The 22,468-nt window shown below is 53.1% G+C and overlaps 1 protein-coding gene across 1 annotated transcript in view; it reads right to left on the bottom strand.

The window, feature by feature from the left end:
- Positions 1 to 21,696, bottom strand: part of CLIC6 (chloride intracellular channel 6) — a 41,039-nt gene extending 19,343 nt beyond the window's left edge. Inside the window, exon 1 of the mRNA XM_004675531.2 lies at positions 20,611 to 21,696. Coding sequence (XP_004675588.1) covers positions 20,611 to 21,696 — 1,086 coding nt within the window. The remainder of the gene's footprint in view (positions 1 to 20,610) is intronic.
- Between the last annotated feature and the right edge of the window lie 772 nt (positions 21,697 to 22,468).

Here is a 22,468-nt window from a genome sequence, read left to right as displayed (position 1 = left end):
CGAGACGCCAAGGTCCCATATGTCGTCATCACCGAGGGGCGGGTCCTGGGAGCTGAGGGCGGGGCTAGCGGCCAGGTTCGGAACATACCAGACTTGTGGGTCTGGGGGTCTCGGGGTTTTGCGTGCTCTTGAGGTCCCAGCTCAGAACTGGGAGGATGATTCACCAGTTGCTCTCTTTCTTCACTTCCCCTTCTTCGAGCCTCTGTTCTGTGACCTGCAGATGAGGCTCATTCTAAGTCCCTTTTAAGCGCACAGGTGAGGACCCACCGTCAGGTCCCCCATTTCACATCGGGGTTACCCTGGAACACCTTCTTCCCTCCCTTTCTTTTGTTTCTACTTTCTGTATGTCCTTCAAACCACTTACTCTCCTCAAACACTGTCCTCTCTCTCAGCTCTCGGCGCCTGGCACCTCCCAAGACCCCGCCCATCCACCGCCACATCCCACCCTCCACCAGGACTGGTGTTGAGTCCGTGACTCACTCTCCTTCCAGGACTCTCTGGCCAGCGCTTCCTTTTCCCTTTTCTGAACCTGCCTCCGGGACAGTCAGCTCTGCCTGGTTTAGCACCAAATCGTTCCTAATTGTTTCCTGCTGGTTCTCTCCTTCAGGTGGCCAAGCCAGCTTCTGCACAGAACAGGTGCTTCCGCTCTGGCACTGCCTGTCACATGTCCACTTGCCCCCCTGCCCTGGCCACGTCGTGATGCAAGCCCAGGTCACTGGCCGCGGCCCTCAGAAGCTCCAGGCGACTCCTCACCACCTGGACTTCCTTTAAAGACCAGGACACTCACCTCCTCCAGGGCTTCCCTGTCCTCAAGTGCTCCCCATCCACCTATCATGAAGCACCCCTCTCTGTGACCCTAAAATGGCAGTCTTGGGGTGAGTGGACTATCCTGACCTTCAATGTGGAAATTCAGTGTCTCCCCGACCCCCAATGCCACAGGCAGATAGATGCAGCCTGTCACTCTCACGGGATGGACGCCATCTTGGATCTTGAGATGGGTTGTTCTTGACCTCATTGTAGATCAACTAGAAGCAGAGCTCTGTTCTTCCCTAAAGCAAAACACCGTGCAGATTGATGTCACTGATTGATCAGATTAGGTAGCTGATAGTTTGAAGGCTCAAGAGCTGGAACAATCAGTTCTCAGCTGGAGGGGCAGGGGAAGAGATAACCAGGTTAAGCCTGCAGGTGGGGGAAGGAGGTATAACTTGGCAAATTCCCCAGGTTACAGGAGCCAGCACACAGCAGAACCTTTCCCCGCCTGCCCACCAGGCCACACGGAGATAGCAATGCGAGAAACGCGGTTAAAATCATTGGTGAGCTCAAGTGGCCAACCTACTCCAGAACTGGGTCTGAGTGAGACACACACAGAAACCCGAGCTTGGAAAGCTAATGTTCATGGCAGCACAACTTACAAGAACAAGACATGGAAGCAACCTGTGTCCAATGAGGGGTGAACAGATGAACAAAATGTGGTACATCTTACGGGGGGATCCTGTCCAGCCTCGAGAAGTGAGTGGTGCGCCATTTGCAATAACTTGGATGAGTCTCGAGGGCACCGTGCTAAGTGACAGGTGGACAGAGGAAGAAAACTGCCGCTCTGGTCTTATACGTGGGGGAAAGGGTGGGAACCCCGGTTCTTTGTTCCGGGGATTGGATTGGGGGGGGGGGGTGGCCTGAAGGGGTCAAACTCTAAAATCAGCTGAGGTGCACAGAGCGCTGTAGTTCGTAACACAGTGTTGCATGTTTGGAAGTTGCTAAGACACTAGATCTTAAACCTCATCACAAGGAGGGTGCCGACGAGACTTATTGGGGTAGTCACCCCACAATGACACGCCTATCTAGCCACTACATTGGACACCTGAGGCTGACAGAGCATTACCTACCCGTGACACCTCAGGAGAATAAAGTTAACATTTCATCCGGGGTTGCTGCGTTCTCAGGTTTTCCCTGAATCTTCAGGTGAGGGAAAACAGACAAATCAGCACAACATCAAGAGCCACCCACAAGGCGCTGCAGTGACTCCCTGTCCACACCCTGGCATGTGAGCGTGTTTCAGCTTCCTGTTTGGGGCTAAGTGCTCTGAGCCCAGGATCCCTAGTTGGGTCAGCAGGACCAGACACCAGCAAATGCAGTCGGTATTCTACCCTCTTGCTTGATTTGGGATTTGTTTCTGCTTTTCTTACTTGAAATATCACCTCTCCTGTTTGAGTATCAGCAGAGAACTAGGATTAAAAAGCAACAACAACCACCCTATAATGTGCTGCACAGGAATTTGCAGACTGAATTCTTTCATAGAACTGTCACAGCACAGAGAGGGAAGAGCATCAAGACCCCAAAAACAAAATGTGTACTTTTTTTAATTCACTGGTGCCATCAGGTGGCTAACCAAGCCCCGAACCTGGACGGGGCACATACTCCCCTCAGAGGGACCCTCAGGGCGCTGTGAAATGGCGACTGGTGATAAGGTGCAGACTAGCGTTACATGGTACGTGTCCCTGGCTGCCTCGGCCCTAAACATTTTATTTACGTTAATTGATCCTGACCGCAACCTTATCAAGTGTAGGTCCTGTACTAATTCCATTTGCAGGTGCACAGAGAGGTAGAGTGACTTGCCCACTGTCACACAGTAGGACGAGAACCCAGGAGTCGGTCAAAGCCTGCCTCTATCTCACTCTGGACTCTGGCTTCCATGGGGGGGCGGGGGGGCAGCTCAGAGCAAGGGGTGTGACCTGGGCTGTTGGTTTGCTCTCCTCCCTTCTTTTCAGTAAGGGTTGACATGCTTGCAGGAACCCATCATAATCACAGGACACAATTCAGACACAAGTGGGAAAGTGTTCACTGCGTGGTGGGAACCCTGACAGTCCTGGGTGGGGGGGAACCTCCGTGTGGGCGCCCCCTGGTGGCGCAACAGGGTAAAGCACCACATTATGAAGCTCTGCGAAGCCACTGCAGCGCGAGTTCATTCCCCGCCAGGGAGTGACCCACGTGGCGCCGCAGACCTCTCCTGTCTCCCCGCTGCTTCTCTGCCTGTTCTGCTCCCCACTCTGTCTCTGGGGAATCCTCTCCCTGCCCCTGCACCTCTGGCCTGTACCCTAGCTCTGTATGCAGAAATAAATAAATCTTAAAAAAAAAAAAAATCCCAAGTGTGTGGAGGCCTCCAGCTGTGGCTGCAGTCTGCTTCCTCTCTCAGAATTCGCTAGAACTCCAAGTCTGATAATGTCTACCCCACCCCAATCTGGGGTCCAGTTAACCACAGAACCCACATACCCACGCAGGGCTGGCATCTGCCTGCTCAAACCAGCGAGTCCCACACAGCCGTGCACCCCAGAAGATGGTGTCCGGTCCCTCCAGCAGGGAGGCAGGACGGAGGTGCGACTGGAAGCTCCTGTCCATCCCTGGCCCAGCCAGCCCAGCCCAGGACCGCTGTCCATGTCACGTGGCCAAGACTCGATACGGAATTGTTTCCAGACCATCTCAGTGCCCAACCTTTCAATGACAGCACTGGAGAGTGCTGGGCACGAAGCAAGATGCCACTTCCTGCTGGAACAAAGGACAGATGGACGAGTTCTCCCTGCAGAGTCTGAGAAAGGGCTGGCTTAGGGGCAGCGGGGCTGTCTCAGACGAAGCGAGAAAAGAACCACCAATGACTTTCCGTGAGTCTACACTGGACCACAGCTCACTCTGCCTGGATCCTGGGGTCACGGGGACAACACAGGAAAGAACAGACTCTCAGGCTATTTATGGTACAGCAGGCAGAAGAGTTCCCCAAAGTCATCCACGCCCTAACCCTCAGAAGCTGTAACCAGGTGACCTTACACAGCACACCAGGAATTTGCCCATGTCAGCAAGGTTGTGGGTTTGAGGTGGGAGGATTATCCCTGATTGCCATGTGAGCCGAGTGGATCACCTACATGCCCCCGAATGAGGGCCTTCCTGGCTGGGGGAGGGCGAGGGAAGATTTATCTAGAACATGATGATCAGAGAGATTAGAGTTACCTGCTTTGAAGGTGGAGGAAGGGCCCGGAGCCAAGGAACACAGGTGCCTCTAGAAGCTGCAGAAGACAGACATGGACTCTCCCCTGAATCTCCAGAAAGAAACCGTCCTAATGACGCCTTAATCTTAGCCCAAGCATCTAAGCCACGGAGCCGGGATATTGAACTTGGGTTGTTTTAAGCTACCAATGTGTTGTCACTGCTTCAGCCGCCAGAGAAAACTGAAGGTGGCTTCTCTCAACGGCATCTCAGTCAAGGATGAACCACAGAGAAGGACGCGGTCCCCAGCTGCCTCACAGCCCGGTGTGTGGGCTGAACCGCGGGGCGCTGGACTCAGCCCTCACGCGGCAGCCGTCACCACACTGCATGTTTCGTGTCCAGTGGCGAGCGGCTGTTCAGCTGATGATTCCCAGATGGAACCCCCAGTTGGGGATTTCTGTCAGCAGCAACCCCTGAAAGTCTCGTTTGCCAGAGACTGTGTGACCGTCCCAGGCCCCAAGGAAGAAGGTGTCATGGGAAGAAGTTCTGTGCTGACCCCAGTCACCGGCCGAGCCAAAACCACCTTGGCGGGGTCTTGGGCACCGTGACTGTTCATACCCAAGTTGTGGGATCACCCCTCCGCGTCAACTTTAGGGCCACAGTCTGCCACAAGCAAGCCCAGAGCGTGGCTTTCTACTTGAACTCAGGGGCTATAACCGCCCCCACCCCACCACCCCAGATGTTTATTTGGTAAGATCCATGAGTGGACCCACCTGGCCAAAAATATAAAACAAGAAACAAATGCGCTATGAGGGGTCCACCCAGGACATTTGGCTCTTTTTAATCTTATTTCTTTGCTGTGGTTTCTAAAACCTGCTTTCTGAACCGGTGAGGACGGCAAGAGGCTGCGGGCGCCCCCTTGTGGTCCTGAGGTGCACTTGCAGGTCATCACCTCCGCGGGTACCACCCCCACGCCCAGTGCTTTCTGCTGATAGGGCCAGAGCGAGATTGGGGCCTGGAGGGGAAGGGAACCGCTCAGGCTTTTCACACCACAGCCTCTGTGGCTGTCACCTGCGGCCTTGATTGAGTTAATGCAGAAGGTACTTGGCAGTGTGGGCTTCCCACAGTACCTGACTGCCGACACCTGCGTGTGCTTGTGTGCGCATGCGCGTGAGTGTGCACACCTGCGTCAGAAGACGGCCAGGAGAGGAGGGAGACCCGGCGACTGGGGCAGGGGCGAGAGCAAGACCGCCGCCACCCCACTCACCCACCCACCCCCCACTACCGGGCCCCTACAGGGACTCGGTTGCCTGCCATTCGGGATCTTCAGTTTTAAACCCAGGCAAGTTCTGGGGCAGCGAGTCAGTGTCTGTTACCCCGACTTTACTTGGGCCCCATATGGAAACGACTGGAAGGGGACACTTCCTGCCGACTAGGTACTGTGCACCTTGCAACCTGAACAGGATGCCTTTAAAAATACATCTTGATTTGAGACCAGCGGCTGAAAGGTGCCTACTTTGCTCAATTGGGAGGAAAAAAAAAAACTATTGAAGATCTTGAATGACTTCCTGGCTCCCACTGAAGGTGGATGGTGGGGGGAGGGGAGTTGCTGTGGTGGGAGGCAGAGCAGGGCCACCCCACACGCTGGGCGGTGTGGACTGGGCGGTGTGGACGGGAAAGGGAAATTCTAATCATCTCTTGTGGGGCTCAGAGTTCATTTTCTCAATTTTCTCTAGCTCTTTTGTAAAATTCTCCAGAAACGAGTAGTTTCCTGAAAAGCTAAAATGACCCCCGCTTTCACTTTCTTTTTTCTTTGTAATGTTTGTGAGTGTGAAGGCCAAAGGCTTGGATCTAGCCATTTACAGAGAAGTCTATTCCCTCCTTCTGATGAACCCCTTTTAATTCTGGGGTCAAGCGGGGGAGGGAAGACTGGGAAGTCTCTATATTTTTGTTCAGATTTAAACTAGGCAGTTCATCAGAAATGACTTAAGGGTTATTGAGGGAGTGCTTATGAAATAGGGTCTAACGTTAATGGAGATTTTGGGGTGCTTCCTTTTAAACTCGAAAGATGGCGGAACAGAGGCCCGGCCAGCTCTGCCCGTGGTAGGGAGGGCTCAGCTGTGGCACGGACTTGCTCATTTCCCTGCTGGTCTTTTCTCCCTAGTCTGAGAGGAGGCTGCTGGGTGCTTCTCTGAACCCCAAGTTTCACAGGTTTTGTGCTCAGCGGTTAGGCGTGTTGCTTGGGTGAAAGGAGACCGAAGAATGCAGGGAGCACACTCTCAGGTGGTGGGTGAAACAAACTCGTCTGCAGGCTTCCAGAGCCAGAGTCAAATTTGGTAAACATAGAGTTTAGGAAAATCCCAGAACTTTATCAGAACTATGCTTCAGAGGATAATGACTTCATCTTGCAATTCCTGTTGTCTCTGAATTTTTACAAGTTGGGGGCTCCCAGGACATGGACAATGCTTTGGCTGAACTTGAGCCCGTGAGCAGAGACTGTAGCACACATTGGAAGTTAGCAGATGAACCGAAGAGATTTGGGGAGACAGCAGACATTACAGAAGTATCTAGAATCTTTACCTCCACCCATGGTGAGTACCCATGACTATTCCATGGCCTGGCTTGAGCTGGGTAGCAGGGAAGGAGTGGCCCAAGACCCAGGGGACCAGCCACTCACTCTCCAGACGGACCTTACCGAGGCCCCGGCCAAGCCTAGCACCCTGGTGGGATTATGAGGTCTTTTCTGTGGCAATTGGGGTTTTTTGTTTTTTTTTTTTGGCAACTACTGGCACCCCTTCCCCACCCTCATTCCTGGGAACAGAACAGGAGGGGCTCCTTGACAGCTTCGGGATTTCCGAACCTTGACCGGTTTGTCCAAAGAGACAGAGAAAGCCCGCAATCACCTTCACATAGTTGTGCACACACCAGCAAACCCCTCAAGGACTCCTGGTTTCAAAAGGGCTGCTACAGGAAGTGACCGGGAAGCTCACGTCCCTACTTATTGTCAGTCACCCTGTGGGTGCGGCCACCCCAGGTTGGGGTGATGTGTCCCGTCCTCTGCATCGTGAAGATGGCAGGTGGCTGGGATTTCCTAGAGATGTTCGCTTGCCCTAAATCTAAGCCAGACAATCGAGACCCACGAGGAATGGCCCCCTATCTGTTTCATGCTAAGGGGCAAACTCACCAAAGACCTAGAAAATGAGAAGTCCGCAGCGAGGCGACTGAATATTGCTTTTTGGATAGAATAACTAGACAAAATTCTACGCGAGGCCTGTTGGTCATGAACTGAAAGCAAAAGTGTTCTCTGTTTCAGGGCCAAAAGGACAGATCATGGTCATCGGCTGTGACTCCATCACCAGAGGTCAAGGCTACTCCCCTGGGCAGCCAGGCAGTGCTCAGCCCCCGTCACGTCAGCCTCGGGAAGGGCCAGAGGAGCCGTCCGTCCCCCAGTGTTGGATGCCGGAACCCCCAACAAGCCCATGAGCCACAGGTAGGAAATAGACTTGGAAAATGACGGGGTGCTTTCTTGTAGGAGCAGGAAGTGGAAATGCCCCATCACATGTCTGGGTTGCTAGAGTAGGATAACTACTGGCAGGTGTCGGCCGAGGGGTCTCATTTCATACTGTGTTGAAGGTGCGTCAAAAATGATACAGCATTCAAGGAAAGGGCCTAGCCAATGAAGACGGAAGCAAAGATAGGCATCAGAATGTTTGCCAACCTAGGACAATGAATTCCAAAACAGCCCCAGGAGCCCCTGGCCCCCAGGGGAGACCCCCGCTGTCTCTTTGAGCGACATCACGGACGTCACCGAGTCATACTCAGACTGTGCTGGGGGTGGGCTAGGGCCCCAGAGCTGAGTCAGGTCACCCTGAGGGACACCACCCTGGGCCTGGCCCCAGACCATCCTCAGAAAAGAGAGGGAGGAGCTCAAGGTCCTCACGCGCCATCCGAGGAGGCTGGACAGCAAAGAACAGACTAGGGGGAGACCTGGGAGAAAAGAGCAATGCAAAATCACACCCAGAAGGGGTGACCTTGGAAGAAGTCTCTGGGTGAGTTCTGCACCCTCCTTCAGCCCCCGAGGAAGAACAGGGCTCAGCAGCAAAGCCATTAGCAGCAGTGAGCAGCCCCAATGGGCTTGGTGGGCTGCGTGGACAAAGGACAGCTTCTTCCTACCAGTGGGCCTGACCGAGACTGGAGGTCCAGACCTTGTTCTTGGTCTCCCCTCCTTGCCCCCGAGTCCCAGGTGTGCCTGGAGAAACAACAGGGACGTGGCTGTGGAGAAGAGTATGCAGCCAGCCTCCCTCAGAGGAGGGGGAAAGAGCACAGGAACCGCCACTCAATGGTCCTCCAGGGAGCTGCTCCACCCACTCCCCATGGGCACCCCATACTGAAAGGACACTATGAATGTGACCCAAATTATTGGGAAGAAAGATTCTGCTGGGATAAAAGCCAGTGAGTGCTTTTCCCGCCTCTACGAATGCTCTCACTCGTGATCCAGTAAAGACAGCCACGCAGGTGGGAAATAAGAGTGTCCAGAGACTGGGGGTGGGGGCCTTCTGGGGCGTAAGGATGTTTTTTTAAGATTTATTTATTTATGTACATAGAACTGGGAGTACAGGCCAGAGTGCAGGGGTGGCGAGAGGCTTCACCAGAGACAGAGTGGGGAGCAGAACAGGCAGATTGTCAAAGTACACTACTGAGGGGAGCAGCGGGCGGGTCAGGAGAGGTCTGCCGCGCCCTGTGGTCACCTCCGGGGCAGGGATCGAACTCGTGCTGCAGTGGTTTTAGCTTCTTAGTGCTGTGCTTTAACCCACTGCGCCACCAGGGAGGGCCGGTATTAGGATTTTTAACCCAAGTGGACATGTCCTAGCTTGTCCAGGCTGAAAACCAGGTCCACTCTGCTTCCTGGACGCCACTTTTGTTCAAATCCATACTGATGGCAGGATCCTAGTCATAAAGACACTACCCCCTCCCAAATGGCAGGAAAAGAGGGGCTGGTTTTGCAGCATCCGTCTGTCTGCTCAGCAAAGGTCTGTCTACTCCACAAAATAAAGCACCAGGGTAAAAGCAGCACAGATCTTGGGTACCCCGAGCCAGCCCACACAAAGCCTCACACCTAAAATCAGAACTGTGTAAAGAGTGAGGGGAGAGCTGTGCTTATGGGGTTTGGGGAACTTCACAAGCTCACGGAAGCAGTGAATGAATAGTGGGGTCCATCAGTGAGCCCCAAGCCATGGGCTGTCAGCCTCCAACACAATAGCCACGCCTCCAACCTCAGTCAGTCCCCCCAACACATTGACTGTGAATGTGACAGAAACAGCCTGTCTCAGATAAACCAACATGCCCTCAAGGTTGAGGGGCCCCTCAGGGGGCCTCCCCAAGGAGGAGCTGCTTCTGGAGTTGCTGGCGCTTTACTCTCTCCTGACCTGCACTGGGGTTCCTGTTGTGGGAACCCCGACATGCCCTTCCCGTGGATAGTGCAGGAGAAAGAGCCGCACACTTCACACATCATTCTCTGAACAAGTTAATCACTTCAGGCATTTTCATTCTTTCCATGTTTGGTGTCGGAAGTCAGAACCTAAGTAGTTACACTCGCCTCATCCTAAAAGCTAACTCACCCAACTGTCCAGAATAAGGAATGTCATAGGCTTATCATCTGAGGCTCTAGACTACAGATTGTTTTTTGATTCTGTGTCTGAAATGTCCCCCCACCACGCAGCCACAGGCAAGAGTTGTCATTTACAGCATAAAGGGAGGGCGCAGGCAAGGATGGTGGGCAGCGAAGCAAGTCAGAAGGACAGAGACACTGGACACAGTAGGCAAGTCAGCAAAGCAAATGCTTAGTAAAATTAGCGATCGTTACTAAGATCATCAATAAGCCAGCCCTCCCTGATGGCGCAGGAGTTAAAGCACAGCACCGAGAAGCTAACGCCACTTCGCATGAGTTCGATCCCCGTCTGCCCCGGAGGAGACCACATGGCGAGCCAGACCTCTCCTGACCCGCCCGCTGCTCCCCTCAGCAGTGGACTTCATCAGTCAGCCTGTTCTGCTCCCCACTCTGTCTCTGGTGAAGCCTCTCGCCGCCCCTGCACCTCTGGTCCATACCCCATCTCTGTATGCAAATAAATAAATCTTTAAAAAAAGAAAAAAAAGATCATCAATAAGCCAAACTTAAAGGGGAGAGGAGCCTCCCTGGTGGCATGGGGTGGAGGGTGGGGTGTTGTGAGTCTCAGCAATATGAAGCTATCTGCAGCCCCTGCAGCATGAATTCAATCCCCCGCCAGGGAGGGACCCACAGGGCTCAGCAGACCCATCCTGTCTCCCTGCTGCTCCCCTCAGCAGTGTGTTTCAGTGGATCTGCCTGTTCTGCTCCCCGCTCTGTCTCTGGTGAGTCCTCTCATATCACCAGCCTCCCCACCGCCAAGACACACACACCTCAGGCCTACATCCCAGCTCTTTAAAAAAAAAAAAAAATTTTTTTTTTTAAAAGGAAGGGAGAGGAGAGAGGTTCACAGGGGTTTAGGAGATTCTGAAATGGTTTCTAAGTAACTTAACTGTGCCAGAAAAGTACCTGAATGTGGAAAGGGCATAAACATTCCAGCAAACCAACAAAGTGAAACGCACAGTGCCTGGAGCATGAAAAATCACCAGCATCATGGAAAGTAGAAATGAGACCCCTAAAGTGGAGGGAGAAAAAAATGTCAGCCACTGAAACCTCCCAGGGAACGACATTCTCCCCAAGGGGCCTCCATCCCTGGGAAAGATGAAGTGAGCTGGGCGGAGGTAGTGACCGGTTCTCCCAGGGAAACAATGATACAGAGATGATTTTCTTTGCCAAGAGCTAAAAGAACAACTGCTGTAGAGATGCCTAATGAGCCACGAAATTAGGGGGGGTGGGGCCCTGAAATGGAAGGCACCCTGAAAGGCCTCAGCCTCAGGCGGTGACGCCATGTCCACAGGAAAAGCCAACAGGGACACGACAGGGCGTGGACAAGGCGTCCCAGGCCCGGTGGGCGGGCATCAGCGGAGCTTACAGTTTCTGCAAGGCGCGAGGAATGCAGAAAAGCGGCTTGCCTGGGGAGACTCTGACAGAGCAGCCCCGGAATTTGATACCGCTGCTCAAATTCTGGAATTCCTCCTTGTGAGTCTCCCTGGCAGACGGGTTAGGTGGCCACATGATCTCCCGGTGCGACAGGGCCTGCTCTGGGGTCCAGGGTCCCGGGTCCCAGCCCCTCTGCTGCAGTTTCTCCCAGCAAAATAGGCACCTGGGCTGGTCCCCCACCTCGCGGTTGGGTGCAGAGGGCAGACACGAGAGTGCGGGGCAAATGTGCTGGGCTCGGAAGGGCCCCTGGGGAGGTGAGCGGGAAGCCGACACCCCGCCGGACTCCCGTGACCACTGGCACCAGCCAGTGCCCATGGGGCAGGGGGAAGGAGGCTCTGACTTGTGTGCAGAGAGGAAGGCCGGGAAGCCGGGGCCCGCCCATCCCTCCCGCTGTCTACCGCCCCCTAGTGGAGAGACCAAGTAGCGCGGACGGATCCCGCAGCGCCTCCCCAGTTCCGTGGTTCCTGAGGTTTCTGCAGACACAGACTGTTCCCTTAGCTCTCGCCCTGCCTCGCTCACTGGCTGGCGTACCCCATGTCACAAGCACGACACCTCACCCTTCTCACCCTACACATAGGAAACACACCCAAAGCGTTGCATTTCTGAAAAGAGTATGTACTTTTAAAATAAGACGTCTTTCTGGACTTTGCTGGCCTCCCTAGCCCAGGGTTGAAGTTGAGGGGGCGGGTGGGGAGAGGGGAGGCTCTCTGTCCTCGGTGGGGGGAGCTGCGTGGTCATCTGGGGCCTCCAGGTCCCGGCCCCTGGGCAGCAGGGACCAGCTCTCCTTTCCACACCTGCCCCTCCCATAGGGCCATTCCAGTCCTCGCCACACTCAGAGCCAAAGAAACAGATGCCAGATCTTCGAGCTCTGACACCCCGATCTGAACCTCAGAAAAAGGCCGCGAATCGTGACTGTGTTCCCAAGGATATACGGTGTTGCTGTGTCCAGCAGCGCTAACAATCAGCACATTATGAGGCGGCTCCCGAGCTTGATGACCCGCGGAGCTTAGTGGCTCCCAGCTGCAAAGTCCGGCCAGAGGCCCGCTGAGCCTCGGTGTCACGGGGTGCAGTCGAGTCCTGAGAAGCCAGCGGGCGGCCAAGTGGAGGCTGTTTTAAATCCTTTCTTAATCACATGGCCTGATACCACGGCGGCTTTAACATGGCGACAGAAAGCTTATTTCCTTGTAAAATTCCCAAAAGGAATTATTACGACAAAGGAACATCTTGTTCTGGAGAGCCGGATTGCTGTGCCCCAGGGCTCATGTGTGTGAGTCCCTTGGGTGGTGGTGAGTGTCTCCAGCGCCAGGGGCCCTCTGTGGGAGAGGGTGGCCATCAGCCGAGGAGTCAGCCTGTGCTTTGTGTCTGTATTCCTCTACCTTGGGGACAGGAGGTCACTGCTCTCTCCTCTGATGCGGGCCTCTAGGCCGAAGGCCACTGCTGGTCTCAGACATTCCGGCCATCACAGCCGCCACATGCTTTGAAGATCACTGGAACAAAGGATGGAGGTCCAGGACACCAGGCTTCTCCAGAATTGAGGAAAATGAACACTGTCTCTATGGCTTCAGTATCAAGGCTGTGATGGGGGAGCTCAAAGTCGCCTGGAAAGATTCATCTCTCCCCAGCACTGATCTCTTTGTTCTGACTCCAGGCTGGAGCCCTGGAGTCTGTCCCCACAACTGGTCAGGTGGGATGAAGTTTGGGTCACTCTCAATGGTTTCCTTGTGTCATCGAGCTGTCCAGAGCATTCAGTGCTTAAGGAAACTCGGAGAGATGAATGATCCGACTTGGGGGAGGGAGGATCCGTTTTGTCACTGACATTTGAAACTGGATTGTGGCTCTCGGCATCAGCTGCGGCAGAATGACCTTGCCCTGTCCCCTCCAGCCCTTACTGGCTGCCGTAAGCATGGCACACCTGTTGCTCCACTCATCCGTGAGGACAGAGAGATGAACACCCGTGGTCAGGCGCTGCTGTGTAAGTTGAAGTTGGTAAAGAACCAAGTCGGTGGGCGGATGGTTGCTGGACCCGGGCATGACCTGAAGCCCAGGTGTGGCGGGTCAGGAGGGCTGCAGGTGTCTTCCACCTGCCTCCCACAGGGAGTGGGGTTTGATCCTTTTCCCTGGACCCTGGTCTCACCTTCCTGACTACTTGATGACTAGCTGGACATGGGAGGCGCTGCTGTGCGGCCTCCATCACAGGGTGGTTCACTGACCATCTTGAGGCCGCCCTGCTGGCGAGGGGGCTGTCCCTGTAGGTGCCCGCCCTGACAACTCCCCTGAGCCCAGTCAGCCAGCCCCTGTGCCAAGACACAGGCGAGAGTGTGAAGTGGTCTTGGACCCCCAGACCAGCCCGTCAGCAGCTTGACGCCACAGTGAGCGTTGTTACGCTCCTGTCTTTTGAGCTTCAAGTCTATTTCAAACTACTATCACCCCTGTGAGAGAAGCAGAAAAGCAAAGCTGGTTTTTAACATGCACAGGACTTCCAGTTGTCTCCCAAACCCAGACGAAAGCCAAAGTCCCTACATACAGCGTGACTCATGGGGCGTCCCTGGCTTCGAGGAAAGACTGGGGGCCCATACAGTTCATGCCATTAGTTGAAAGCCGGCCACACACTGTTGCCCCAGACACGGCATATGTTCTACTACGTAGCCATTGAGCACAGCCCAGCTCCAGGAGAGAAGCCGCGACCCCCCTAAGGCGGCCGCCTCCAGCCTGCTGTCTCCCTGCCTCCTGTCCTTCAAGTCCTAGATCACATTCTAGCCTGGAGGCTCCAGCTGGCCAGTCCAGTGCTTGTCAATTTTCGTCACCGGGGCACTCCTAACCCCAAGTTAGATGTCCGATACCTGGCAGGTCCTCATAAATATTTGCACTGAATCACCGCCTGGTCCAACACCACTTTGGTGATTTGCAAGATGAAAAAGCAGCTTTTGCTTCACATCAGAAGACTCCACTTCCATGTGAACAACCAGGACGGAAAGAGAAACTCTGAGTTGGGGGGAGGACTCATAAACACAGTGAAGTTCTGGAATTTGAGAATATTGTGATCTGGTGGTCTCACGGAAGCAAAATGAGGTTAGACCACATTGGTGTCTGTCCACACGGGGTCTCCACAGAACTGCCCCTCGGAAGCCTCAAAGCCGTCTCCCGCACAGTATTGGACATGGGAGTATTCCTGTGCATCTTCTCACTGATTAAATAGAAAGCGGTAAGTGAAGGTTTCCACAGGTCACTGGGTCTCGATGGACAGGATCTCTCATCATTCTCTAGACATTTCTGCCAATTTTGGTCAGTTTCAGAAGGAGCATACATAGCACATCTGCTTGGGAGATAAGTGCAGAAACATTTTTATGTCACAAATGACTTTTTCGTAATTGTCTGTGGGAATGTAATGCATCTCAGAGCTGGCATGTGGAAATCAAAGGGATCTCGCGTGCATTTTCAGACAGAGCTGTGCGGATGTGACAGGATCCTGCTATCTTTGCATTTTGTCTTGAAAAGGAATTCTTACAATGGAAGAGTTTAATTCTGAAAGAGAACGTGCCTGATAAAATGTAATCTGCTAGTTAAAAAGCGGGAGAAAGGTAACATTTGAAACACCTAAGAAGTTTAAGATCTAAAGAAAAAATGAGCAGTTGAAGGTTGCAAAAAGAAAAGATCAGATTCTCTGTGTGTCAGTTCCTTTTTGTTATCTCCATATCAGTTACAAGAAATTACTAAAAGGACAGTTACTCCACAGCAAATAGTCAAAGGAGCCCCGTAAAAAACATGCAGTCCATATGATAGACAATTGTCTCATTTCCTTAATATAAAAATCAGGAAGAATAAAGCCAAGTATATTTCAAAAGTGGGCAAAGGGTTTAAGTAGCCAATTCGTGGAAAAACAGATACTAATTGTCTGTAAATATATAAACTTATGTTCAGTGGCATCCATGTTGAATGAGATGTGAATGAATTCACATGGACTGCATTCAAAAATGAATTCACATGGACCTCTACAATTCAAACATGTGATAGGATACTGCGTGGGAAAAGTTGGAGAAACAAACGTCACATCACCTAGTGGTGGAGGATATGACATGGTAGAATCTCCTTAAAGAGGAAATTCGATAAAGGCTACCAAAATCCTGCTAAGAATTTAGGTTCCAATACGACAGCCCAGCTCGCAGGAGATACTCTCTCAGGTGCTGTTTAGCAGGTCAAAAAAGAAAACGACACCCTTCCATGGGAGGCCCACTGTAGACAGGACCCATCACCCCAAAACTGAAATTTTAAATGTGAATTTGAGGATGCCACAGGTACAAACAGGGAATGATTGTTAACACTCAAGTTAAAAAGCAAGATATTGCCCAAAGTATTCCCATCAAAATCCTATGGACACATGAATATCACACTGTATAAAAATATAATATACTTACTCTCTGTTTTACTTAAACTTTACCTAAATCAAGATTGTGGGCTTTGCCAGCAAAAAAAAAAAAGGAGAAAAAGGGAAGGAAGGAAACACACCTACATTATGGAGAAAACATCTCCCTCAACTATGGCCTGATACAAAGTCAGTTTATAGCTCAACACTCTATAGGAAAAAGAGCAGAGAGGATTAATGATAGAGAAAGCCGACTTCAGATGAAACACCTCCCCATGCTAGAGAAAACTTCCTTTGCCCAACGTCACAGGAGTTTAGAGAATGGCTACAGCAAAACCAGCCCATATCCGAAAATCTTAAAGAATCTGTGTAGGGATTTCCAGAGCCCCTTTGTATTTTCCCCAAATACAATTAGATCAGTCATAAGTTCATGCCTTCGCTGTATCTGAAGACCCTCCTGGTAGGGACTCCTGCGGCCGCCCGCTCACCCTCACCCCCTCCATCACCCTCCAGCTTTAATTGGGGAGGGGGTTAGGATGGGGTTCACTGTGTTTGCAGACCCTGCTTGGGGGTGGGGGGGCTGGGAGAACATGGAGAGAAAAACTCTTAGCCCCAGCTTTTTGATCTAATCAGACCGTCTCCATCCTTTGTTAAATGGTCAGCTCTGTGAGGGCAGTGGTCTTGCTCGAGGCCATGGCCACACAGTCAGGCCCAGCGCCCTACACACAGCAGGCGATAAACGCACAGGTGCGGAGTTCATACATTAACCTAGAGGCAAGGCAGCGTTCATGTAGACCTAAAGTATGGCTCAGCTCCCACCCCTTCAGATTCTAGGCTTTGTTTTTCTGTGTGTGTGTGTGTGTGTGTGTGTGTGTGTGTGTGTGTGTGTGTGTGTGTAACAAAAACGTTCAATCACCTGCTTCCGGACCCAGCGAGGACTCCAGCTGCAGGTGCAGCCACGTGCTCACTGGTTCCCGCCACCAGAACTGTGGCGCATGCGCACGCGGCACAGCAGCGCGTCAGCCAGGCCTGTGGCCCAGTGGGCCTCGAGCGGCTGGAAGTGCAGCCGCCCAGATGTCCCCATGGAGGGACGGGGTGACTCTGGCCCTTTGACAGTGGCCACTGAACCGGGACTGTGGGGTGGAGGTTGTGTGCTATTTCTCACTAGCTAAACTGCCGTGAATCAACCAGCCACGCTCCCGGTCACCTCTCTCTCATCCCCAAAAGCGCCCGGACCCGCTGCCCACCGTCTTGCCATAGAGGACACAGAGGGACATAGAGGGGCATCGCGTGGTGGCTCTGTACCCATGTGCGTGCACGTGCTTGTAAGAGATGAGCAAGCAATGGGTTGTACCTTCATTTCCACCCCCACTGCCCTGTACTGGTTTCGATACGTGTCTTTTATCGTCAAGTTTCATAAGACGCTCAGAAAACAAATGACCAAAAATGTCATTTTGGGTGGGAGAATGAAAGTCACGATGCACTTTGGTTCATTTCCCTTCAGAACATGCAGACCTCCCAGAGGTATAATAATAACATCGCCCTCTGCAGCTCCTCAGAGACAGGGTCCCACATAGGTCTCAGCATGCTCTGCTCCCCCCAAACTCAGAGAGCCCAGCATACTGGTGGCCCCGTGCCCTGGACTAGCCCAGTGCCCCCATCCCTCCGAGCCTTATTGCAATGCACCCCCGTGCGATTCATTCAGGCCTTCACTTTAGCACCATTGCCAGGTGACAATGCTTATTCAAAGGCCATGGCCTCTTGAGATTTGACTCTGTGCTATCATCCGTTTCACCTTTTTGGAGAATCCAAATGTAGCAAATGCAAGCTTTCCACCTCAGCAGCAGCTGTGTGTAAACAGCTAGATGCCTGGTGTCCTAATATGATTTAAGAAATTCTTAGATGCTGACCCAGCTTAGTCGCTAGTCCCATTGAGGTGTTTTGTTTTTGTTGTTGTTTTTTTTTTTTTTTTAAGAAGATTTATTTATTTATTTATTCATACAGAACTGGGGTACAGGCCAGAGATGCGGAGGGTGAGAGGATTCACGAGGGACAGAGTGGGGAGCAGAACAGGCAGACTGACGAAGTACACTGCTGAGGGGAGCAGCGGGCGGGTCAGGAGAGGTCTGCCAGCCATGTGGATCTCCTCCGGGACAGGCAGGGATCGAACTCATGAGGAAGTGGCTTAAGCTTCTTAGTGCAGTGCTTTAACCCGCTGCGCCACTAGGGAGGGTCCCCAGTTTTGTTTTTTTTTTAATGTCATGTAAAGTTTGCCAAGAAAATTGAATCTCAGCTGTGATACTCCCCCCCAGCCCTACCTCAAAGTTTCCACACTCTAGTTAGACTTGGAAGAGCAATCTCCTTTGGTGCTTAGCCCCCAAATTCTCAAGCTCTGACTTTACCCTTGGTTGTTAATATTTTGTTTGCTGTTTATTGTTATTATGTAGTTATATTGTTAAGTTGTTACCCTTTGGGTTATAAGAATAGACTATTCTTCCTAAATATAAGGTTACCCTATAACTTGATGACACATAATTAACACATTTTTGAGAAAATGAATCTAAAAATTAGTATGGTCAGCAATCAATTGGCCATACAATAACTCAGGGACACTTTTTTTTTTTTTTTTGGCTGTTTTCTATGTCCCTGACTCTTTCATATATAAAAATTCATTCTTACAGAGTAAAGCAAAGTGACAACTTAAAAAAACAGCAATTCTTGCAAAGAGGAAGACTATAAATCCTTAACTGGCTAAAATTAGAAGCAGATTTTATTACTACATGTTACTGGGTTGCAAGTTACTGCTTTCCGGTACTTGTAACCAATCTGTTTGGAGAGGTTTTTCTCCTTAAAGAACAAAAAGGGTACAAAATGAGCACCCAGCTAATTATCAGAGTAGAACATTCTGGCAAGGTTGTCTGTCCCCTCCTCTATCTACACAGACTACTCCCAAGCAGAATCTGAGAAAACAACTTATTTTTGCTTTTCATAACATTCTTATCCCCAGAGAATGGAGGTAATTAGATACCCAGAGGGATGTGCCATTAAAAGGAAAAAAAAAAGAGGCAGAGATGGAATAGGGAAGGGGGATTATTTCTGTTCAAAACAATGAAAATGTTTTGGAGCTGAGCAGAGAGAACAATAAGCGATCACATTTATCTTATGCTTATTCCAAATCAGGTATTAATTGCATTATAGAATTTCACTATTGAATCCCCACAACAACCTCAGTGAATACTATTATTAGTACCAGCTTACGCATAAGCAATACAGGCACAGAAAGGTTAAGTGACCTGCACAGCAAGAAAACAGAGCCAGGATTGGATCCCAGACCCACCACCTTGCTCACCAGACTCTACTGCTCACACAAACAAATCTACCTCCAGGTCCTCATCACTTTCCAGACCTGCATGCCACATCAGGGTTACAGCGATGAACCACATCGTCAAGGGAGGGAACACACAGAGTGGTGTGTAAATGTCGCTTCACCAGAGAGACACCCAGCCCAGACTGGGGCTGAAAACGGCTCCCCAGAGGAGATGATGCTCACGCAGAACCCTGAATGCAGAGCAGAGAGTCAGGCAAGAACCAGGGAGAGGGACGAGGGGGGAGAAATTCATTTTAGGTAGAGGGTACCACTCACACAAAATTTCAAGGCAGCAAAGATTATGGTTTCTCAAGGAAAAATACGTGCTCCACACATCCTGCCTGGCAGAACCTTGGGCAGTCAGGCTGGGATAAGCAGGCCAGGAGAGGGGTGACATCACAAAGGGCTTCATGGACTGGCTGGGAGTGTGATATAGACGTGTCACAGCAATAAACAGAAGACACTTAGCTAAGAAACAGAATGATCAGATGATCTTTTTTCCTAGCTTACTGGCTACTACTAAGGGGTTGGATTGGAGAGAGCTCAACTAGAAGCAGCTGTTGCTACATTTCCAAACTGACAGCAGCTGGAATGTGCTGGAATCATGTAACCCTGTGACCAGAGCAAATTTCTTAAACTAAGGAGATCAAGGACACACACACGCACAGAGAGAGAGACACTAGGTGAGCTTCCCCCTCCCTTAACTTTCCTGCAAACTTCCTGCTCCTGGTGGCCTTCCCAGGTGTCCTCAGGCTGGGTCCCAAATCTTAAAGTGTCTCAAATTGTTCAAAGTGTCCCAAATTGTTCAAACACCTTTCCACTAGAGTAACACACACACACACACCCTATCTCCCTTCACGCCCTTTGTCCTCCAAACAACTCTTCTGATGCTAATCACTTGGGGGGTCATTTCTAATTTTGCTAATTAGAATTTGCTTACATTTCAGGAGGTGTAGGTAGTTACTGGCTTCTCTAAGCCTCCAAGCATTTTAGAAGGATTATGGTTGAGCGCGCAATGCACATTCTTAACCTGATTATTGTTCACTTTTTTTCATAAAGCAAAATTCCTCCAGCAAGCTACCCCCTGCACCTGTCTCTGATTTTTGAAAACTTCCAGAAAGTCCTGTTTAAACTCAGTGCTTCCTCAATCAGGACTCTACAAAATCTTCAACAGAATCACTGCTGCCTTCCAAGGTGAAATAAGGTTGAACAGGTGACAGAGGCCGACAGTGCCCAAGTATCGAAAGCAGCGTATTCTTCTACAAGAAGTGTGAAAATCTTCGATAAAAGCTATCTCATTCCAGTCAGCTTCCCCTCTCCTCCCAAACACACCAGAGTCTACCCAAGGGGATACCACTTTGGAGCTGAAAACTTTGGAGCATCTGCGCCTCTGAGGTCAGAAATATTCTCTTGTTGCCACCCAACTCCTTTTCCTCAGCACTTCCTTGAGCAGAAATTGCTTTGCAATCAATAGGGTGTGACCTCTTTGTTTTTTTGTTTTTTGGAGTTAAAAGGTTAATTCTTCAATGCGCCCCTGGCTAGAAAGGCCAGTTAGGATTTTCAGGACAAAGGACAGTGGGGTGTGGAATGCGGCGGGTACCCCCCAGCCACCCAGTCCCTGCAACAGCTTCCCCCACCGCCCTGCCAACGTCTTTGCTTCCAAACCCTCCAGTCCTCCCCCACGTGCTTCTCTCCACCCTGGCTACCGGCCTCCCTCCCCGCAGCCCTGCCCACGACCACAGGGCTCTGAGACCACAGGGCTCGGAGAGTTGGACGAAGGGACGGAGAGTGGCAGGAAGGGACATTTACCTTCACGAAGAGGGTGATGTCGTGCTTCTGCCCCGGCCCCGGCTCCTGCGCCGCCTCCTCGTCCTCCCGGCCGTTCACGGGCGCCGTCTCCTCGCCCCCCTGGGCGCTGTCCTCCGCCAGGTGGTTGCTGAGCTCCGCCTCGGGCTCCGCGCCGCCACCAGGCGCAGCAGGACTGGCGTTGAGGGGCTCCTCGTCGCCCCCCGCTGCCGCGTCCTCGCCTGGCCCCTGGGGGTCCCGCTCTTGCCCGCCCTGCTCTGCCTGCAGCACCTCTGCGTGCCGCTCGCCCTGGTCCCCACTTGTACCCGCGTCTGCCCTGGGCTCCCCAGGCTCCGCTTCCTCCTCCTTCTCTGCTGCCCTCGCCTCCATCTCCTCGGCGGCTCCCGCTGCCCCACCCGGAGCCTCACCCGACAGCTCCCCGGGGCTGCCGCCCTCGCTCCCCACAGCTACCATCTCGGTCTGGGGCGAAGGGCTGCGGCCCTCTTGGTCCCCCGATTCCCCAACGGCCCGGGGCGCGCCTCCTGCCGACCCCTCGGCGCCCAGGCTGTCCCCCAGTGGCCCCTCGGCGTCCACGCTGTCCCCTGGCACCCCGGGCTCGCCTCCTCCGCCTTCCTCGGGCCCGCGCTCTGCCTCCTGCTCCGTCCCGGGGGCCGCGGGATCTCGGGGTTCCCCCTGAGCTTTCCCAGGTGTCTGGCCCGCGGGGCCCGCCTCCTCCATCTGCTCTGTGCCTTTGCCCCCCTCCCCTGGCTGGGGGGCCTCGGCGTCCCGGGGGGCGCCCTGCTCGGCTCCCGCCTCGCGCTGCGCTCCGGTGGCGCCTGGAGTCTCTGCCCCTGTGTCAGTGCGGGTGTCCGGCGCCTGCTCGCCCGCGCGCCCGCCGTCGGGCCCCGGGTCTCCTCCCTCAGTCCCCGCCGCTGCGGCAGCTGCGCCCGCCCCCTCGGCCCCGGGCGCCTCCGCGGCGCCTGAGCTCCCCTCCTCGCGCTCCGCCTCCCTGCCCGCCGCCCCCACCTCGTCGGGGCTCTGGAGCTCCGGGCCCTCCGGTGGCCCCTGGACACCGGGGGTGTCCCCCACCGGCTCCGCGGCCTCCGCCATAGCCACAGAGGAGGTCTTGGCCCAGCGACCCTTCCTCCACTCTGCCTGGGTGCAGGTGGGGCTGGGCGCGGGGTGCCCGGAGGGGCCCTGCGCCCGGTTCCGGTTCCGAGAGGAGGCTGGTCTCTGGTCTAGCGGGCGCCGGGCGGGTGGCGCTCTGGCTGGAAGGCGAAATCGTCTGTGTCCCTTCTCTCCCTGCTTAAGCTCCCAGGAGTCTTCTTTTCACTGCTCCTGCTTCTCCCGAAATCTGTCTCTCCCGAATTCCGCCTCTGCTTTCCACCTGGACCCTAGTTCTGACCTGGGCTGGCTGAGGCGAGGGTGCAGATGGGCAGTGCAGAACTGGGCAGCTGCTTAACTCGTGCTGTCTGGGCAGTGCCTGCCCAGCCTCCTGGGGTGACAGGCCTGTCTGGGTGCAACTCCCTCCTGGGGCCTTGGGCGGGGTTTGCACCTCTAGCTCTCTGCTCATGCCTGGCTGGGCTGGTCACCTGGCCAATGACAGTCTTTCTCATGGCCTCTGGATCTCACAGGAAAAAATCCGAGTTCTACTGGCCACTGGGGAACAGCTTCAAGATCCAGAGCCATTTAAATCACCCCAAACACACACCTAGATACCCATTTCCCACTTCATGCCAGGAGTCAAGCATTAAGCTCAGCCAGCTCCCAGCTGAAGATGCCGTGTCCGGCCGCAGTGTCTGGGAGCAAGGCCAGTCGATCCTGGAGACGAAGGGGAACCACGAGTTAGTTCTCTCTCAAGGGGCCTCCCGTCACCAGGGTG

Source organism: Condylura cristata, unplaced genomic scaffold (assembly GCF_000260355.1).
Source record: "Condylura cristata isolate star-nosed mole 26May11 unplaced genomic scaffold, ConCri1.0 scaffold00003, whole genome shotgun sequence".
In the NCBI taxonomy this organism is placed as follows: Eukaryota; Metazoa; Chordata; class Mammalia; order Eulipotyphla; family Talpidae; genus Condylura; species Condylura cristata.
This window is presented reverse-complemented; position numbering and strand designations above follow the sequence as displayed.